At 39.3% G+C, this 18,329-nt stretch overlaps 1 protein-coding gene across 2 annotated transcripts in view; it reads right to left on the bottom strand.

The window, feature by feature from the left end:
- FAM13B (family with sequence similarity 13, member B) overlaps positions 1 to 18,111 on the bottom strand; it is a 36,230-nt gene extending 18,119 nt beyond the window's left edge. The window contains exons 1-8 of one of the 2 annotated variants that reach the window (XM_010147495.1): positions 17,944 to 18,111; positions 16,794 to 16,984; positions 16,155 to 16,367; positions 12,279 to 12,456; positions 11,511 to 11,655; positions 5,584 to 5,687; positions 2,628 to 2,669; positions 1,467 to 1,622 (exon numbers count right to left, since the gene is read on the bottom strand). In XM_010147495.1, coding sequence (XP_010145797.1) covers positions 1,467 to 1,622; positions 2,628 to 2,669; positions 5,584 to 5,687; positions 11,511 to 11,655; positions 12,279 to 12,456; positions 16,155 to 16,367; positions 16,794 to 16,950 — 995 coding nt within the window. In that variant the 5' untranslated portion in view covers positions 16,951 to 16,984; positions 17,944 to 18,111. Of the gene's footprint in view, positions 1 to 1,466; positions 1,623 to 2,627; positions 2,670 to 5,583; positions 5,688 to 9,042; positions 9,201 to 11,510; positions 11,656 to 12,278; positions 12,457 to 16,154; positions 16,368 to 16,793; positions 16,985 to 17,943 lie in introns of both variants that reach the window. The other variant, XM_010147494.1, reaches the window with a different exon arrangement.
- Between the last annotated feature and the right edge of the window lie 218 nt (positions 18,112 to 18,329).

The raw sequence follows: 18,329 nt of genomic DNA, 5'->3' as shown, positions 1-18,329 counted from the left end.
CCTAGAATTCGACTTAAGAAAGGTAATAGCACAACCAGATTAAAACTAACTTATACTGTATTTATATCCATATATTCTTTACGTGCCAGCTTCCCTTACTGCATGATTCTGTAACTCATCGCAAGCCTTTGACCTCCTTTGCCTTCCTTCTCACCCCTCACAAAGAATTCCAAACTACTTTTAAAAATGCTCCTCCTCCATCAGATACACAGATACTAACTAAAGAGTGTGGTTTGGAATTTAACATTGTAATTGTCTCAATTCCAGCAATTATTTTAAGTTAGTTGTAAGAAATCTGCACTGGATCACTGCAACTTTTAGTCACTCATTTCACTGCAGTCTGCTGGCAGCACTGTTTTAAAGGACCCAGGCGACCTCTTCCAAGAACGCTATCATGTATCCTCCATTACGGTTAATCCACAGTGGAACGATGATCAGAAGCATTTGAAAGAGTCCCTGTGCCAGAAGACTGTATCAGTTTCAAACCTGCAGTGATGGTACTTTCAGCCTCCACTCCTGTGAAGTCAGCCAGCCGTTAAAGTGCTTGTGCTGTAACCAATGGAATTCGCCTACAACGGGTCTTTCAGGCTATCACCCGCTTACTTATAAATTACTTCAAAGACATTAGATCTCTAACACTAAAACTCAGCTTTAATTGATCATTACCAGCAATGACTATTACTTTTATAATCAAATTCTACCTTTAGTCTGACCTCTTGTCACAGAAAGACTTCTAAAAACAGCAAAAATTGAACAATTTAGAAAACAGCATCCGAGTGTCTGAATACTTCATGGGTTTCAGGCTCTGAGTAACACAGGAATTCAGGGACTGAAGTCCTACTGAGCTACATGTTTGTAGTTTGGGTATTAATCACGACTACATTTTTAATAAAGCACCAAAACGTACCAGCTTCTCAGAGCTGCCATGGCAATCGCTACACTGGTAACATGGCAAGATTTACTATACAAATAAAAGCTGAACAAATGAGGCTGAAACTCTACGCAAATAGACCCACTGTGCTCGTTCTACCCATTTTTAGCTGTTGCACTGACCCTGGCAGCCAGAGCAGTAAAACAGCAATGCTGACGTGGAAAGATAGGGTAAAGAAACTGAAATGGCATGTACAGTAGCTTTTATATGGTAAAACGGTGTCACAAGTAACATCAATGAGACAGCAACTAAAGCCCTTTAAAGCAATTTAAGTTTTGTGCTACTTGCACAGAAAATAGTGAAGCAGATATACTTCACAACATTCTTAGCATTATGATCAAATTAAAATATTTGCTTAAAGAGCTGTTCATTACTGGCAACTGATGGAAGTTGATTTAAAATATGAGATAAACTGAAGTTAATAGTGAGTCGTAATTTTTGCTTTGGGTTGAGGTGGGGGATTGGGGTAGTTTGTTTTAGAAGAGTTAAGATATACAACCCTACAGAATTCACTAGAGATACAACAAAATCTTACTGGTTGTTAGATCCTTCCTCATCCCCGATGGGATTTTTTGCATCACTGTCACAGCCCAGCCTGTGTTGCTGTATATGCTTAAGATCGTTATCTAAGCTGCTCTGCAGGTCGAAAAGGTGCTGTTCCACAGCTGCTCTAATTGTTCTTTCTAAAATGCTAAAAAGAAAAAAAGACAGAAAATTCATACTAAGAACTCTCCTTTTGCACAGATGAACTATGCAGAAAGGCAGAGATAGGTAACAAACTTTACAACGACAGGAACCTTTGACAGGTACGTCAAGGCAAAAAGAGATGAACTTTTCCACAAAGGCAGTGGAAATTACTGCACTGCATCATATTTATTTCATCGTATTTACACACATTAAGTCTATAACAGTATTTTTAGACCAATCAACCCATTATGATGACTAACCTATTTTTTTAATTATAAACAAAACCTTATAAAAGTTTAATATATTGATGTGACAGTACAATCCGCTATCTGTAACAGGTCAGAGTCAACCAAGGAGCAGGTCCCAACCGCTGCAGCAGAGCGGGTTGGAACCCCTCCCGAACGGGGCTGTAATCTTAAAGAGCCAACAAGTAGCAGAGACAATGGCGAAGGACAGAAGATATATCCAAACATACACCAAGAACATTCTTTAAAACCAGACGCTCTCTTGAGTGTTTCTTAGCCAGCTCATCTAAACCATGCAATCAGGCCTATTAGAAAACCTCCTTTAAGAATCTTAAGCTATTTTACCCCGGTTTTAACTCTGGAATTGCGCATTTATTCTTCCTCTTGCTCTGCACATGCAATTCCACTGAACTGTACTCATTATTAACAACTAGAATTGCTGCTAAAAATACAATATGAATGCTATAACAGTTTTCAAGTCAAACACCTAAGATGTATCGAAGTCTAGAACTACAGCGTTTTGAAATCTAGATTTGACCCCACTGTGCTCTCATGCTTCTGCAGTCAACAACACTGACAGACATGAGGTTTTTCCTGCATTGGTGTTCAATGCCGTAAGTGAAATACTTCACACTAAAATATGTTCATTCATAACTGTAATTATCAAACCTACTGCGTTTCTTTTCCCTGAGAGACGACATACCTCCTCTAAACATTCTAATAACAGCACAACTCAAGACTTTTTATATTTTCATTATACTTACTCTGCAGAGGCTGGCAAGATACTTATGGGAGAGATATGAGCACTGCAATAAAGAAGAAACACCAATGAAATGCAAGAACTTAACACACTAAAAAGTCTTGAAGTCAACAGAAAGCAACTCAAAATACTTCAAGACAGCATGTAATGGCAGTTAATAAAAGTAGAATAAATATGTAACAAAAACATTGAGTCACACTCCCTTTATTATTTAGATGAAGAAATCTTAATGCCATCATAAGACAGGCAGCTGTAGTAGTAGCAATGCAGATTTCTGTCTCTCACGAGCCAATACTCAGGGTATTATGAAGCTATAAGCTCTCAGGTGTACGGTCTTTCCCATGGGAAATACCAACCATGTTGTCTCCAAAGATTTCCTGACACCTTGCTTAAGAACACAGATTTTAACCTCGCTGCCTAAAGCAAATCCCAAACCACTGCTCCCCTCCACAGCTGCAGTTCAGAGAGGTTCTTCCTGCCTGTCAGACTGTTGCATAATGTTACCCTGCAATGTTCAACAGATCTGCAGCGCTCCCCAAGGACAGCTACATTTCACATGCAAGGCAGTTACCTTCCCGAGGTTTGGAGATACGAGCTAGCCCTCGGAAATCTCCCAGCACAAGCCATTTCACCCCGGAATACTGAACTGTCCGGGGGGGGGTGGAAATCAGTGTAACGAAGTAAGTTAACTCACAGGTACGCGCTCCCCTTTCAACTGTCCATTAATATGATCCAAATTCTGTCATTATAAACAGAACATCTACATTTTAGACAAAGTGATGGTAAATACTGAATAAATTCATAGAGAATGAAATAAGGAGGAAACTACTGTAAACAGTAATGACTTGCAACTTACATGTCTTATTCAGAAAAAATCCCAAATATTAACTTCATTTCAACTGGAGGGTGGGGAGAGTGGGTAAAAAAATGCCTTTTCTTCCCATTATACATACAACTAAGATCAAAAAGCTGAAAAATAAAAGTGTAGTTTACTCTTTATGAGGGAGCTCGCCACTCCACTGGAGAACTGAACAGGTACTATCTCTGCAAGAGAGTTTTGACTGATATTAGGCTTGCTTGTGCTAAAACATGTAAGAGCCTCCCTGCTTACCCAAGAATACGTTTAATATAGCAAGGAATATCAAGTTTATCAGTAGTTCCACCACCAGAGAGGTAAGATGACTCAACCACCTCAAGCAGAATTTCTATTTTTTATTCCTCAAAGTAGATGAAACAGAAGCAACGAAGGACATCAATTAAACACCAGCTGATAAGGAAAGTGCTTAAAGTATTTATTTCAAAATAATTATGTCCTTTTGCCTTAGACAACTTGTACTGGGTCAATAGCAAAGTGCAAACACCACCATCTAACAAGTGAACAAGCAGGTGCACAGACAAGTTTTGAATTTCCTTTTTCTTTTTTAATGGAAACTTGATTTTGAATCAAGCTCAGTTCATGATTTGTGTGGTTGTTTGCCTAGGTGAAAAGCCAACGCACATCTATTCCAAACACGCTGACAGAACAGGCAGCTCTAAAATACTATTTCAAAACAGGTGTTGCCACGTAGGTTCGGAAAATTAAAACACCTGATGCAGAAGGCAGATCCTGTAGCCGCTAATTTCAAAGCTGCTGGATCAAACACCAGGGTGAACACACTGGCATGTGATTTCTTTCAAACAAAGAAACTTTAAGAAATAGATTACAACTGACACTATTTACATTTCATTGATATTTCTGTGCACAGTTCAGCACAGCCCTACTACTTGTAGAAAGCGTTTACGTTTTCTGAAAAACGGTTTTTGTTCTGACAATGCTTGAAACGACAAAAATGAAGACACAAAGCTGTGAATAAGTTCAGCCCCATGAACAAGGTAAGAGAGGAGGAGTGTGAGCAAGAACCTCAGAGAAAAATAAAACAGATTTCAAAGGTTTTGAAAACAGTTTTTCTGGTTTAGGTATCTGATCTCAGTATTTTCAGTAAATTCTACAAAAGCTGCAGTATAAAAGTGCTTACTTTCTGAAAGCAGCCGTACACACTGAAACCAATCTACTATTAAAACAGCTACTCCTAGGATAAACTGGGGGGTGTGGGGTGGGGTGGTCTATCCGAGCAGCAAACACTGCAACACCAGTTGTAAAAGAGAAAAAAACCACAGCCAAGGGCACAAGTACAAATACTATTTATAGGAGACCGATGACCTGGAATCCTTTTATTCTACCCCTTGAGACAATGAGGAACTGTGTCAAGAGTGGGGAGACTCGTCTCCCAAGAATACAAAAGATTTCAGACACGGTTCACAACAAAATTTTCCATCTTCCTCCGTAACCTTCAGCCCCAGTGCAGGCTCGTTCACCAGCGCCGTTAGTAAACACCTTTCATGCATTAGAGGGACTCAGCAAAAGATGTGCATAAATCAGCACTTTTGCAAAGCCTGAAGAATCCTCTTACTACATGAAGGATACCTTAGGTCTTCAATAAATCACTTCAGCAATTAATCACTTTTTGAAAGAAAGGTGTCAATCACTTTAGCTGAAAATACAACTTCCAAACTGAGGTACCACAGCTCAGGGATACTTTTTAAAAGCTCTAATTTATACTGCTACAGAGAGTCTTAACGCAGCATGACACAGCAAGACACAGAAAGGTAAACATCTTTGTTTCATAATGCTAACCCTCTCCCGAGAAGCCCTTTTGCACTGTCTCCCTACCGATAACAAGTCCCGGTAAAAACATACCTTGAGATAAAAAAAATACAATACGTAGAGAGAAAACATATAAAAGTTTTGCTTGGCAATTTACTGAGTGCACAGAGGTTCTTATTTCTCATTAAAAAAAACAACTGTCACATTATTTCGTTTCACAGTATCTCCAAAACACATTTAATCTCCCAGTTTTAAATTAAAAAAGGTCTTAATTGCAAGCCTATCCAAGCAACATTTTCCTTTCATATATACTTACCTGTGCAGCAGAACTTTACAGGCCATTCTGATTATTTTTGCTATCCCAAATGAGCACTTCATGTAAAATTGTTTCATTTGAAAACCAGCAAAGCGTGATGTTGGCTGCTGGTTATGCATACTGCTTGCTGGGATTCGCTGGGTGCTGTCAGCCGGCACTTCTGAAGTGCTGCACTAAACCCTGCAGTCTAAATAGAAATAGACTGCAACATGAGGTCACTCCTGACAATAAGCTGCCCAATCAACACTTGAAAGCTTTCCGAACATGTTGTTCACAGATTTTCTAGCAGGGAAGTAGGGACAAGTACCTGGATGGTAAAAAGAGCCCTGAACTAAAACAATAACATATTTTCTAGAAACATAGGCAGTTGCATTTGGTTAGGTTTACATTGCCTCTTTCTCACAGATCTGAGCTAATTAAACCAAAAAAGGGTTAACAAAAATATCACACAAACAGTGAGCAGCTTGCCCTTGTTACTGCATTTAATACAGGCAAAGCAAACTGTTTACAGAGCTTCTTACTTGTCATACCTCATATTTTTACACCTAGAATTTGCAAAAGCCCAAAGAAGGTATCAAGAGTTTTTATATTAGGCTTTTGACCAACAATATTTGAGATGTACTGCAAAAATAAAGCAAACACTCCTGGGCAAAGCACAGTGATGAAAAAATTGGGAATGACAACAGAGAAGGATTCGAAAGTGATTATTTCAACAGAGCGTCTTAAAAGTCAGCTGCAATGCTGACTCAGTAATTCCTTTCTCTGAAAGTCAGGACAGCAAACCCGAAAGGGCCATGGTGAAGAGACTTCCGATAAGGGAGAACATGATGTTGCCTTTGCATGCACAACGTCAACTTCCGTGCAACAAATACTCCTTGGTTGGGCAACAAGTTTAAAGATCACTCAACAGGTTTATTTCAAATACCATTTTCAACCAGTCACCAACTCAAGCTGCATTAATGATTACCCACATGCTCACCAGCTCTAACTCAAATTAACGCCATGCAGTGAGTGAAGGTCACATGTTTCAGAAAGAACAAACAGAAGGGGTAAAGAAAAAAGGTAGTGAGCAAAATTATAAGGAAGTTACAGTCCAAGTAACTCGAAGGAAGGTCATATACCCCACCGTATCAATCAAGATAACAAGGGTATCATGTGTAACATGCAGCCTCAGCATTCTTTCCCCTCTCTCCCCAGAGACAGACACTCAATTCCCACAATCTGACAACAGCAAAGAGGCAACAAAACTCCAGGTAAAGGAACCGCTAGAATGATGTTTAAGATCTACTTCACCCTCCTCCTCCTTCCTTTATAAGCTGCTTTACAAGCCCCGTGTCAGACAAACATCGCAATAAACCTGCATTAACATTTGCTTGCCTTTTTTTTTGTACAGCAAGACACTAAAAAAAAAAAAGCCCATTAAATGCATACTATGGAAGCCTTTACGGTTGGAAAAATATTTACAGTAGTTAAAAGTTTAATAAAGCATAATTTCTCATTCTCTAATTTTTTCATTTTAATGTGTCCTGCAGTTCTGGTTTTACAACCAAAATTCTCTTTCTTCTTCTACAGGATCTCTCCTTATCCTTCCCCACAAACTACATAAAACGCCAACCATAATTAATGCCTATTAATTTTTAATCAACCCTAAACATTGAGTAAAAATGTTTTTTTCTTCAGGCTACCAAATTCAAACTCTCAAACACGTCGAGTTTGTCACTACTGCTGCCTTTACACATCCCACAAGCAATTAAATACCTGTGAATAGTTAAACTGCTTTAAAACTAATTGGAAGAAGCAGCATTTTTGTAAAAATTCCAAGTGCAGCAACTTTGTTTATTTAACTCAAATTAAATTTAAACAGCTCTATTGCTGACAAGGATAATTAACTATTACAGTATAATTTCAATTACAAACCAGACTTATACTTCTGTCATTGTTTTTTGTATCTGAAATTCTTGTAATGAAGTAGGAAGAAGTGTGTAGCCAAGCAGCTGAACAGATTTCCACCTGAAATCCACATTCTTGAGACTACTCAGCCTTAGGCAGTAAACTTACTTGTGATTTTCCCTGCATTTCTTCTGCTTTTAGTCACACTTTTATTACAGATTCTTCCTCATTCCTCCCTACAAGTTCTTACATGCAATGCCCATACCAAAACATATGCTGTAGAGGGGAAAAGGTAAAATTCACTATCTGTAAAATGTAAACTCTAAGTAAAGCAGATTTACAAATAAAAACTTGTGTACTACAAGCAAGTAAAATATAAACCTGCATATTACAAGCAACTGCAAATAAGCTCTCAAATGGAAGTACAATTTTAAGTTTATGCAGCTCCTTTTAATTAAAAGCTGTCTCATAGCAATACTCCTGCCTGTATTACACTTGCAGCTTCCCCTCTTGCTCACAGCTCTCTACCAGCAGAGCCTATCCAAACAGATGCCTCCACAGAGTCTGGCTCTTGGGCAGGTAACACAGGTCCCTCCAAGCTTCAGCAGCTGTTACACCTGTCTGAACAACAGGACACCTTGGCTTTCTAAGCATTCTTCTAATTAATATATTAGCAAGTCAACTTGCCCAAAGCACAGAATCTTAAACCTTCATTTCAACTCAAGTTAAGGAGAGTTTCTGGACCCTCAAATCAAGTGTTTTTGCAAGCAACCACTCTACAAAGTTATATGTAACTTTACAAAATGCCATCTTTCAGGCACTCCAAATTTCCTCCACACTGCTCCTACTAAAGGCCTTTCTTGAACGTCTAAATTGCAACTAAAAATCAGTAATGGTCATTATTATCCCACTTGCTCTCCACTATTCTTTTGGTCATATGCAGTTCTCTTCATCCCTGGTGTTCTGTCTCTCTAGCATATTTTCATGAAGTAATCACTCTACCCAGTCTTCATTACAATTGTTTAATATTCAACTGTACTCCAGTGAAGTAAGGAAGTACTTCCCTCATTTAACACCTGACCAATCTGGGCACAAAACAAACCTGGACAAACAAATTCTCGCAGGTTTAGAAATGAATTCGAGTCATGTAAGGACACATCTCTGCTCGCTAGCACGTGACAAGCAATAGTCCTAAGATTTCCCACTGAAAGGAAGTGGTGGACAGATGCACAGGATGGGCTTGCATCTACCAATATTCAGATACCTTTTGTTTCTGCTACAAAATTTACTGTTTAAATACCACTTTACAGTTTCACGAAAATATGCCCTTTTCCCCTTTTCTCTGCAGAAATCACCATATTTAATCCAAACTGAGTTCTACAGGCATTCCTCTTCTGAATTTGGGAACAGTTATCCTGTATTTTACTACAAGAACTGCACCTACTTCTAAAGCTTCAGTTTGTAGACACCACCATTTATCTACCTCAAAGCCTGACAGCTTCTCCCTCCCAGACAAAACAGACTATACTCCAAACTTGAAATCCAAACTCCAAGGCAGAAACAAGCTACCTTGTTGATGCTGTAACACTCCTGGAATCCGAGAGACTCCCTGTCACATCTAGATGCACCACAGCTGGCCTTTCAACCGGTTTCTCTGTACCATCTTCTGGAAGTTCTTCAGACTGCTCAAGCTTTACATCTTCTTCCTCTTCCAAGAGATCATTGATCTAAAAAAAGATTTATTCACAGTTAATGGCTTGAAAAGGCCTTTTAAGAGGTCCAGGGCATTAAGAGCATGACAGGTATAAAATTTTTTCAATTGTAGAAAAACAGGCACTTGACTTGCTTTTAAAATATTACATTCCACATCATTAAAAAGCTACATAGCCCTTTTGAAACACTGGACAAAAACTGAAAATGAGAAGCACCTTTGATGCAGTAAAGGAACACAAGCAGAATCAAGAAACAACAAAACCCTAGCCACACTGAATTCATGAGGCACAGAACCTTTCTTCCTCTACATACAAAACAGGTAATTCTCCTCTATTCCACAGGCAGTCGTATCCATAAAAGAGAAGCCTTTTCAAACCCTTCTATGGAAGGCAATACGTAAGTCTAAGAATCCAAACTTCACAGTACTGAATACTTAAAGGCAAGTGTGAGAGCAAGAGTACTGAGAACTTTCTGTGAAGCCTCTTGTCTATTTTTGTTTCTTTGTTTTCAAACACAGGTGTTTTTACTGAAGCAGTAAAATACAGCCAGTTTAAAAAGTGAAACAATATAGCCAACTGACAACTCAATACAGCCACCTTCATTTTTCAAAAAGCACTTATGTCTAAAACAAAGAGGTGAACACAACATGATTGTTTGATTCACAAAGCCCCTCTGTGATTGATTACTGACCTCCCAAACCTGCAAACCCAAAAAATAAAGTAGCAGCAGCAACAGCCTCAAGAAAATATACTTTATAATGCCTGCCACATGTCCCCACTGGGGACAGCGGCCTCTCTGTACCCCCCACGCATCAGCCCAGGAGGGAGCAGGACCCAACAGAAGTGCACTGTTGACATCTGCTGGAGACACCACGAAATTAAAGAGAGACACCCCCCCAAGCCTCAAACCGGGAAAAATCCCCAAACACAACACACAGGCTGTTATGCTTGGGAAAGCGTATCATGACCCACAGACAAGTCACTAATTTTAAAGAATGAGAGTATAGATGAACTAACTGTACTTCAAAGAGCGCTCATCCAGCCTGCGACAGCAGTGCTCAGCCTCGGGTTGCAGAAGTTACAGCCCAGCCTTACCTCACAGCTTCCTGCCTGCAGCAGGGCTGCGTCAGTTCCCAGCGCGAGACATATTCCGCAGAGAGCTGAAGAGACGGCAGACATTGCAAGGCTGCAGCGCTTTGCTGGAGGAGCGAGCCGTGCACAAGCAGCTCGCTCCAGAACTTGCTGCCCACGCTTGGCAGACCAGACCAATGGGTGAGGTGTCTACTGCAGTGAAGAGGAAGCAAGCAGCTGCCCTAATACTTGCCTTACCTGTCTTGCTAGAGGAGGGGTTTGTGAGATATTTAAGATCCAAAAATCAATATTTGTTGTTACTTTCCTTAGCAACTGCTGGTTGTTTACTGTTTTTCCTCTTTAAAGAAAATATATCATCTGTTAAGCCAACTGAACATGAGAAAATTCAGCTTATAGCTTTCCATATTTGAGGGTTTGAGCCAAGATTTTATTAATTAACCTGGCTTTGATGATAGAACTATTTCTTCCGTGCATTATCATTAATAAACCATGACTTGTTAGAATTAAAAATGTCTGCCAAGAGAAGACGGTTGTATCACAATACAACATTTTCATTTCCCTAACAACTCTCCATCTCTGGTTATCAAGGCATGACATGGTAGTTTACTTCACAAACTTAAATTCATTGTGAGGAAGGGTGTAACAGTGATAATGTCACCTAGACAGGTGAACCTGCCAGACCTGGCAGTTGAATCCTAGGACCCAGAGTATTTCTATTCTATTCAACTTTGTTTCTTTAATTTCAACACTTCTCCTCACTAATGCCAAGATGGTATTTTGAAGTCTCGGAATCAGAAACACCACTCCAAACTTCTGGCATAGGAAACCACCCCTGATAGTATCATGAAGTGGAGTGCGAGACCCTGCATGTTTCTGTAAGACACACCTAGAAATATTATTGACCAAGACCAACAACAGCATGGATCTGCATTTGCCTAGACAGTTCTCCTTTCCTAAAAAGGTAATCAAACAGTTACACTGTTTATGTAGTACATCATCATCGTTGGCTTAGTTCTTTCGTGTTTCCTATGTAGCACAGCTATGCTTACTACAAAGCAACAATTTCACAAGCATGCCTATGTTAAGAAAACGCATCTAAGGAAACACCAAGTTTTGTCAGTTTAAAAGAAACTGCCGAAAGACATACTAAAGGAAACTATTTCAACATATCTTTCATAAGCACAAATGTGTTTAACAGTTCAGTGATAACAGTGACACTTAAAATACTCTTACCTGCTCGGTTATTGAGCTTAAATCATTAGTAGATGAAAAATCTTCCTCTTCATTTTCAAAGAATTCATAGTAGTTCTCCAGAAGTCCTGCCATTATTCTGCTAACTATTTCTTGTTCTTTCAGATCCTCCACATCTGTGTAAATGCTAAGGATTACAACACTATTTTAGTTTAAAAATCTAAATCCACCTGTTTTCCCAAAGAACTCCTGTGAACTACTTCTATGACTAAGGGCTACACTTCACAGTGTTCTCCCTAACTCATTCTGAACATACAGAACTTCAAGCATACCTTCCCACTACAGCAGTATAAAGATTTATGTTAGTTTATATTTAAAGTAATGACGTAACAACCATTTAGTCAATTAACTTTTCATGAGGAACATTTAAAATCATTTTCCTGCAGAGAGGAAACTCCAGTGCACATCTGTACTTCAACAGCCTTCTCCCAGAACTGCTTTCTTGCTACAAATAATGATCTCACACACTAGCTCTAAAAAATGTTGACCCTCAGCATAATTACAATAAGGCAACAATCAAATCAGTGGTTTCTAATGCCACAGCTCATAGACAAGCTGTTGTTTAAATTGGAGCAAACACGTAGGACAAAACTGGGGTGAGGGACTCAAGGGAGGGGAACAAGGAGATACTGCCCAAAACAAACTGTGTGCTTGCTACTGTCACTCACAGACTAGGAAAGACTTTAGACCACAGATGTGCACTGTCAAATTCACATAAAAACACCACAGGAACCTTTATAAGTAACTCACTGAAAAACATCCGGGCCAAAGACTGCAGCTAAAGAACTTGCCGACCAGATTTCTTCATGATGCGATGCTACGTTAGCTAAAAATTTACACAGAAACTTTAACAAACTGTAATTAACAGGTGGAAGCTGCTGCAAGAGGAACCTCAACTTTCTTCCAAATTCATCTTCATTATTATAATCTGAAAAATGTAATAAAAATATTTTAATCACAAAAATAAAATATCTTTTACAAATTTGATATTCATCAACATTTTCACTAACAACAATCACCACTTACTTCTGAAGTGCAACTACTTTGGTCAGAGCAGAGCCTAAAATGTCAGAATTTGACTTGCAGTTGTTCAGTCTGAGATTCTCATACTAAATTCCCCCATGGAAAAAGTGAAAAGAAAAAAAAAAACACCAAACCCAAGAACTGAGGACTCAGCCCACATATCTGAAAAGCATTTATAGTGGTTGTACTTCATAACCCTCTACCTGTCCCAGCATCTCATTCTCTCACTTCACTCTCTGGATTAGTCTCTTCCTCTCTGAGGTCTCCAAGAGGCTGACAACTCATTTCCTATCCTGTCACTCTTCTTCAATGATGTCAGAGGTTTGGAGGGGTGGTGAAGGGGCAGAGGAACATAGAATAAACCGCCCCCAGTCTGGTTTCCATAGCACAGTACTATCAGATTACTTTCCCTAATAATAAATTTAAACTATAAATTTAATTTCTTACATGAAGCAGAAATGGATAACCTAAACCAATGGTTTCCACCACATTCTCTTCTCCGAGTCCAATCAGTAGTTTTCAGCATGTTCTCCACAATTAATGCTCACTCAAGTTTCTGATTACACAAGGCTAGCTTCTCCGTATCCTGTCATTTTACCACTGTTAGAACAATTGTGTTACAGAAGAGCTCTAGAGACAGCAACAGCTCCAGAAATAGTGAGCTAAAAGCTAGTCAGTCTCCCTTTTCAGACAAGCTACTTCAACAATTTTTCCACTACAAGCATCCCATTCTCAACACTCTGCCTGTATTCATCAGTTAAGTATTATAAAAGGAAGTAATCTCAACGCAATCATCTTAACACATACTTGCTTGAAGGTTGCTGACTCAATTTCCGACCTGAAAAAGGGTCACCATAAAACTTCCTCATTCTCACCCCACATTTAACTATATCCTTCATCCAAATATCTCCCCATAAATCTCATTTGTTACATTATCAGCCTTACAGGCAACAAGGTTCAGAGAAGGTGCAATTGTTTGTACCTAACAGAGAAATCCCATAAAAAGGACATGTCAGGACAGCAAAATGGGAGAAAAATTGATACTAACAGGCCACCCCTTCTATCTCAGGCATTTGAAAACTCTTCTTAGATCAGTTAGAAAGGGAAAAGGATGTTTGAAGATGATGAGCAATCACTCTGCCCCTCTAGATGAGAGCTGACATCCTACTCCTTTAACAGCAAATCAAAGCAGCGAGTAAATTCCCTGTTGGGTCTGTACAGTAACACCAAACAGTAACTGTGCAGGACTTCATTTGCTCAGACACCGTCACATCTACAGCACCTGAATACAGGTAACCAGAAAAATAGCTCTCCCAACACAGTAACACAATAAAATGAATGTATTATTGTTGTTTTTTGCTGTAAAAATGCATTTAGGAAACAAAACAGCAAAGGAGAACTTAAAACATACTTTCACAAAATAGACCTTCAGTAAGAGAAAGGTGATAATGACAGCACCTCGCACACACACAGATAGATGTCTTCTCTAAGCAAACTGTCATAAAATTTAGGTTCTAAAACAACAGCCAGAGACCTGAAGTGAGAACCTTCCTACTCGCAACTGAAGTCCCCTGACAGTACACAAAGGATACACACTTCTGGGACATATGACCTAGCACACTGGGATCAAAATCAGTTGCATTTGAAGAACCACCCTTAGGCCAGCACAGAACGAGGCCAAAAGATGCAATAGGCCACCCCTTGTTGTATAACCAAGTTGTTTTGAGAACTAAGCTTAATATGACTACACAGAAGGTCTGCTAAAGAGGGAAAATACTGGAAGTGGCACATGGATCCAAAATGACTACAACCTTCTGCACTTCTGTAAGCAATTCCTTTGCATAAAATGCAGCTGATACTGGAGTTCTGGAAAGTAACTGAGCTATGTCTGTCAGACAGTCAAAATATCAAAAGCCAAAACCTGAGAAGAGGAAATCGAAACTCTAATTTTAGTATCAGGAAACAACGTTTAAAGTTTCTATCTTTTTATTTCCTTGGTACAGATAACTTTAAATCTTTCTGAAACCACCTTATTTTACAATTCAACAACAGAAAATTAATTCAAACAAAAATGTGCATCTTACAAAGCAAAACAAGCCCAGCACTTGAAGAGAAGTACAAACTGTAATGAAAACAAGCAACACTCCTGCAGAGTGACAACCAGCAAAACCCTCAGCTGTGTCACAGGATGCGGCGCTCCAACATCAACGCATCCTTTGAGGACATTGCTGATGTGCTGTGCTGCTTTGGGCCGGGTAGAGTTCATTTTCTTTGTAGTACCTAGGAAGGGGCTCTGTTTTGGATTTGTGCTGAAAACAATGTCAATAGCACAGAGGTGACTTTGTTACTGCTGAGCAGTGCTTACAGAGTCAAGGCCTCTTCTGCCACTCGCCCCACCCCCCAGTGGGCTGGGATAGGGGGGACAAGAAGCTGGGAGGGGACACAGGACAGCTGACCCAACTGACCAAAGGGATATTCCAGACCATATGACTCATGCTCAGCAAATAAAGCTGAGGAAGAAGTAGGAAGGGGAGAACACTCAGATTGATGGTGTTTGTCTTCCCAAAATAACCATTAGGCGTGATGGAGCCCTGCTTTCCTAGAGATGGTTGAACATCTGCCTGAGATGGGAAGTGGGAAGGCATTCATTGTTTTGCTTTGCTTGTGTGCACAGCTTTTGCTCTACTTCTTAAACTGTCCCGCTTTCAACCCATGAGTTCTCATTTTTACTCTTCTGAATCTCGTTACCATCCCACCTGGAGGTTGGTGGGTGAGCGACCGGCTGTGTGGTGCCGAGTTGCCAGCTGGGGTTAAACCACCACACGCAGAGTTGTAAAACAAGCGTTTTTACTACTCAAGTTATGAATCAACTCCAACACCACTCAACACAGCACAGGCCAAAAGACACAGGAGAGTGGATACAGACAGACAAGTTGGGAACTGGTAAAGACAACAGTGTGCCAGCATATGGTTGTCAATTTGAAAGGGCAAGGTTTTGCAGTACATGAAGAAACATACTTAGCAACAACAATATGCTGAAGTGTTTGTTTTCCTCCTACAAATGTATTTTAAACTGAAAAAATCCACAGTAGGACAGCAAATACGACACGAGTATAGGGCTTCAGATCTCTTCTCTAGTATACTAGTATACAAAGGCTTCCACAAAAGTGCCACAAAAGCATAGGCAGAGTAAGTGAAATTCAGAGGAAATAAGACAAAAACAGACAAAAGCATTCCCTAGCACTTTTAAACCATCAGTGGTGGGAAATTGTCAAGCAACTGATTCCAGTGGCTTTGACCAGTGTCTCAGTATTCATGGACAATAACATGGACTATTCAGAACTAATCAGCATAATATGTGGGAGCTTCACTATATCCCCCATGCAGGAAAAAGCTTTCTTGGAACCCAGACTGAGTTTCCTAAAAAAAGAGCTATTTGTTTGGGTTTTGTGTTAGGAAAAGGTGTATTTTGAATGCCTGCTGATACACACATCATCACAGAGAACACCAAAGACACCCTAGTACCACTACAAACTTTAACTAAATACTGGTTTTCACTCTTAAATAATAAAGTAAAAACACAGAAACAAAAATAATTATTACCTTGAGAAAGTTGCATCAAATGTATGTGCAAACTGCCTGGGATAACTGGCTCTGGAAGTTCTTGAAGAAAAAACCTAAGAAGGCTAATAGCTGAGGGTACATCTGCTTCTTTAACCAGGTCCACATCTTCTCCATTATCGTATCGTTGCCGAAGCCACTCCACTGTCTCAGCATTCCCATTGACTTGAAAAAGTCCTTCTTGTTCCAGACCTCCTGAGTTAGAAAGAAATTGCAGAAATCAACTTTTAGATCTAGCATGGCCAAATATATCAGAAAATAATCAGATACACACAATTCACATACGGAATGAAACACTTTCTGGACAACAGTTTTGCAAGACTTCGAGTAGTCCTTTCCCAGCAAACACATTCTTATGCCCAGCTAACGATACACTAATAAGGTAAATGTTAGCAGTACCTAAATCACACCATTTCCTATGAAGTACCCTGCTGAGCTGACTGCGTCAGTGTTATCTAGAAAACAGTGACAATCAAACATGACAGACAGAACAAAGAAAATAGGTGTGTATCACCAAATAAAAAAAACCACTAAACCACATCCAATTAAATATAAGCAACTTCAGAACACAAGCACTCTTCAAAAAACCACAATTATTCTGTAAGAACAGCAAGTACATACCATGTTCCTCAATATAGTCCACGACATGGCGGACTATGAACGGAACCTCATTGTCTGGTTGCCCTTCTTGCTGCAGCTCATCAAGTGGAATTCCAAATATTTTGTTAGCAAGAACAGAGTTGCAGTTACTCAAGGAAGGGGAGGAGCTCTTCCTCATATCTTTTTGCGGCCAAAAATCAAAGCTGTCTTTTCTGTCAAAGAAGGGGAATTAAAACCAAAAATCATACTTCAGTGCACACTGGGGAACGTATTGATCTGTAACACAATGCGTTTTAATTGTGTTAATGCAAATCCTTTCCAGTCTCTCTCAACCAGCTCACCGTTTAACAGAGAGTTCTGTAAAGACCCCAGATGCAGCTAACCAAATAAATGACTATTAACATCAAGGTGCTCTGCTCAATCCCCAGAGAACAGCAAAGAAAAATCAGAAAATTCCAGTTACGGCATTGTTACTTTGGTTCTAAAGTACTTTGGGAGAGCTAGATTCTTCAGTACATTTTCTGACAGTATTTATCAGTCAGGCTTCAAAAATCCAATACAAAAGCCTCTCAAGAGGAAATTAAACTGGTGGATACTACCAAACCAAAACTCCCATTTTAGCTAGAGGAAATGATTAAGTGCTTTGTGATATGCAACTGTACTGCAATCAGCTTCTAACATATTTGGCATTTTCTGGTTTACCCAACAAAATTTTCAACACCTGCATCAAATTAAAAATTTTACTGACCATAAAACCTCCAAAACTAGTTTCTAGATGCTCAGTGATACCATTCTTCTTATCAAGCAGAAGCTCAAGCTTTACTTGCAAGTTTTTGCTTGATAAAAGATCTAGATAACAAAGGTATTGCCAAAGGCAGTGTAAGGCACTCAGTTAAACTGTTGTCCTCTCAAAACCAAAATATTTCTTCTAGTAAAGAAAAAAAAGTCTTTTTAAAGTAAATAATAAAAACACAGATTTGCTTAAATGCAATCGCTGTCACAGAAGATGGCACACCAAACATGAAGTACATACTGTTAGTCAAAGCACTGCAACCAAACTTAATTCTCTGTTTACTAATGGATTGATGAATTCTAGATTAGACATTCTGAAATCTTAACTTCCTCTTGGTTTTTTTTTTTTAACCCAAATAAAGTAGTTTAAGAAGCCTACCTCAGAGTACTTAAACAGCCGAGTTTGAAAAACGTTTTCTGCGCCAGCTGCCCTCACTGACCAAGCATTCTTTTGTCATTTATGGTTGTTTAAGATTATGGCAAAAGATCAGCCTGTAGTTCCTCATTGAAGAATAGCAGAACTCGATCAGTACTTCAGCAGTTAATCTGAAAATAAAGAAAATATTATTAGACCATACAGTTTTCACCATTTTTAAACTCAGTCACAAGTCTAAACATCATGTCTGAGGAATTCTCTTTGTCAATCGTCAGTTTCTTGTTATGAAGAAGAAAGCATGAAGACCATATTAGCATGGCTCACGGGAGAGCATGCAAAAAAGTAAATTCCTTTTTCCACTTAGGAGTTAATCAAACTTTGATGGCTTT

Source organism: Eurypyga helias, unplaced genomic scaffold (assembly GCF_000690775.1).
Source record: "Eurypyga helias isolate BGI_N326 unplaced genomic scaffold, ASM69077v1 scaffold2062, whole genome shotgun sequence".
Classification (NCBI taxonomy): Eukaryota; Metazoa; Chordata; class Aves; order Eurypygiformes; family Eurypygidae; genus Eurypyga; species Eurypyga helias.
This window is presented reverse-complemented; position numbering and strand designations above follow the sequence as displayed.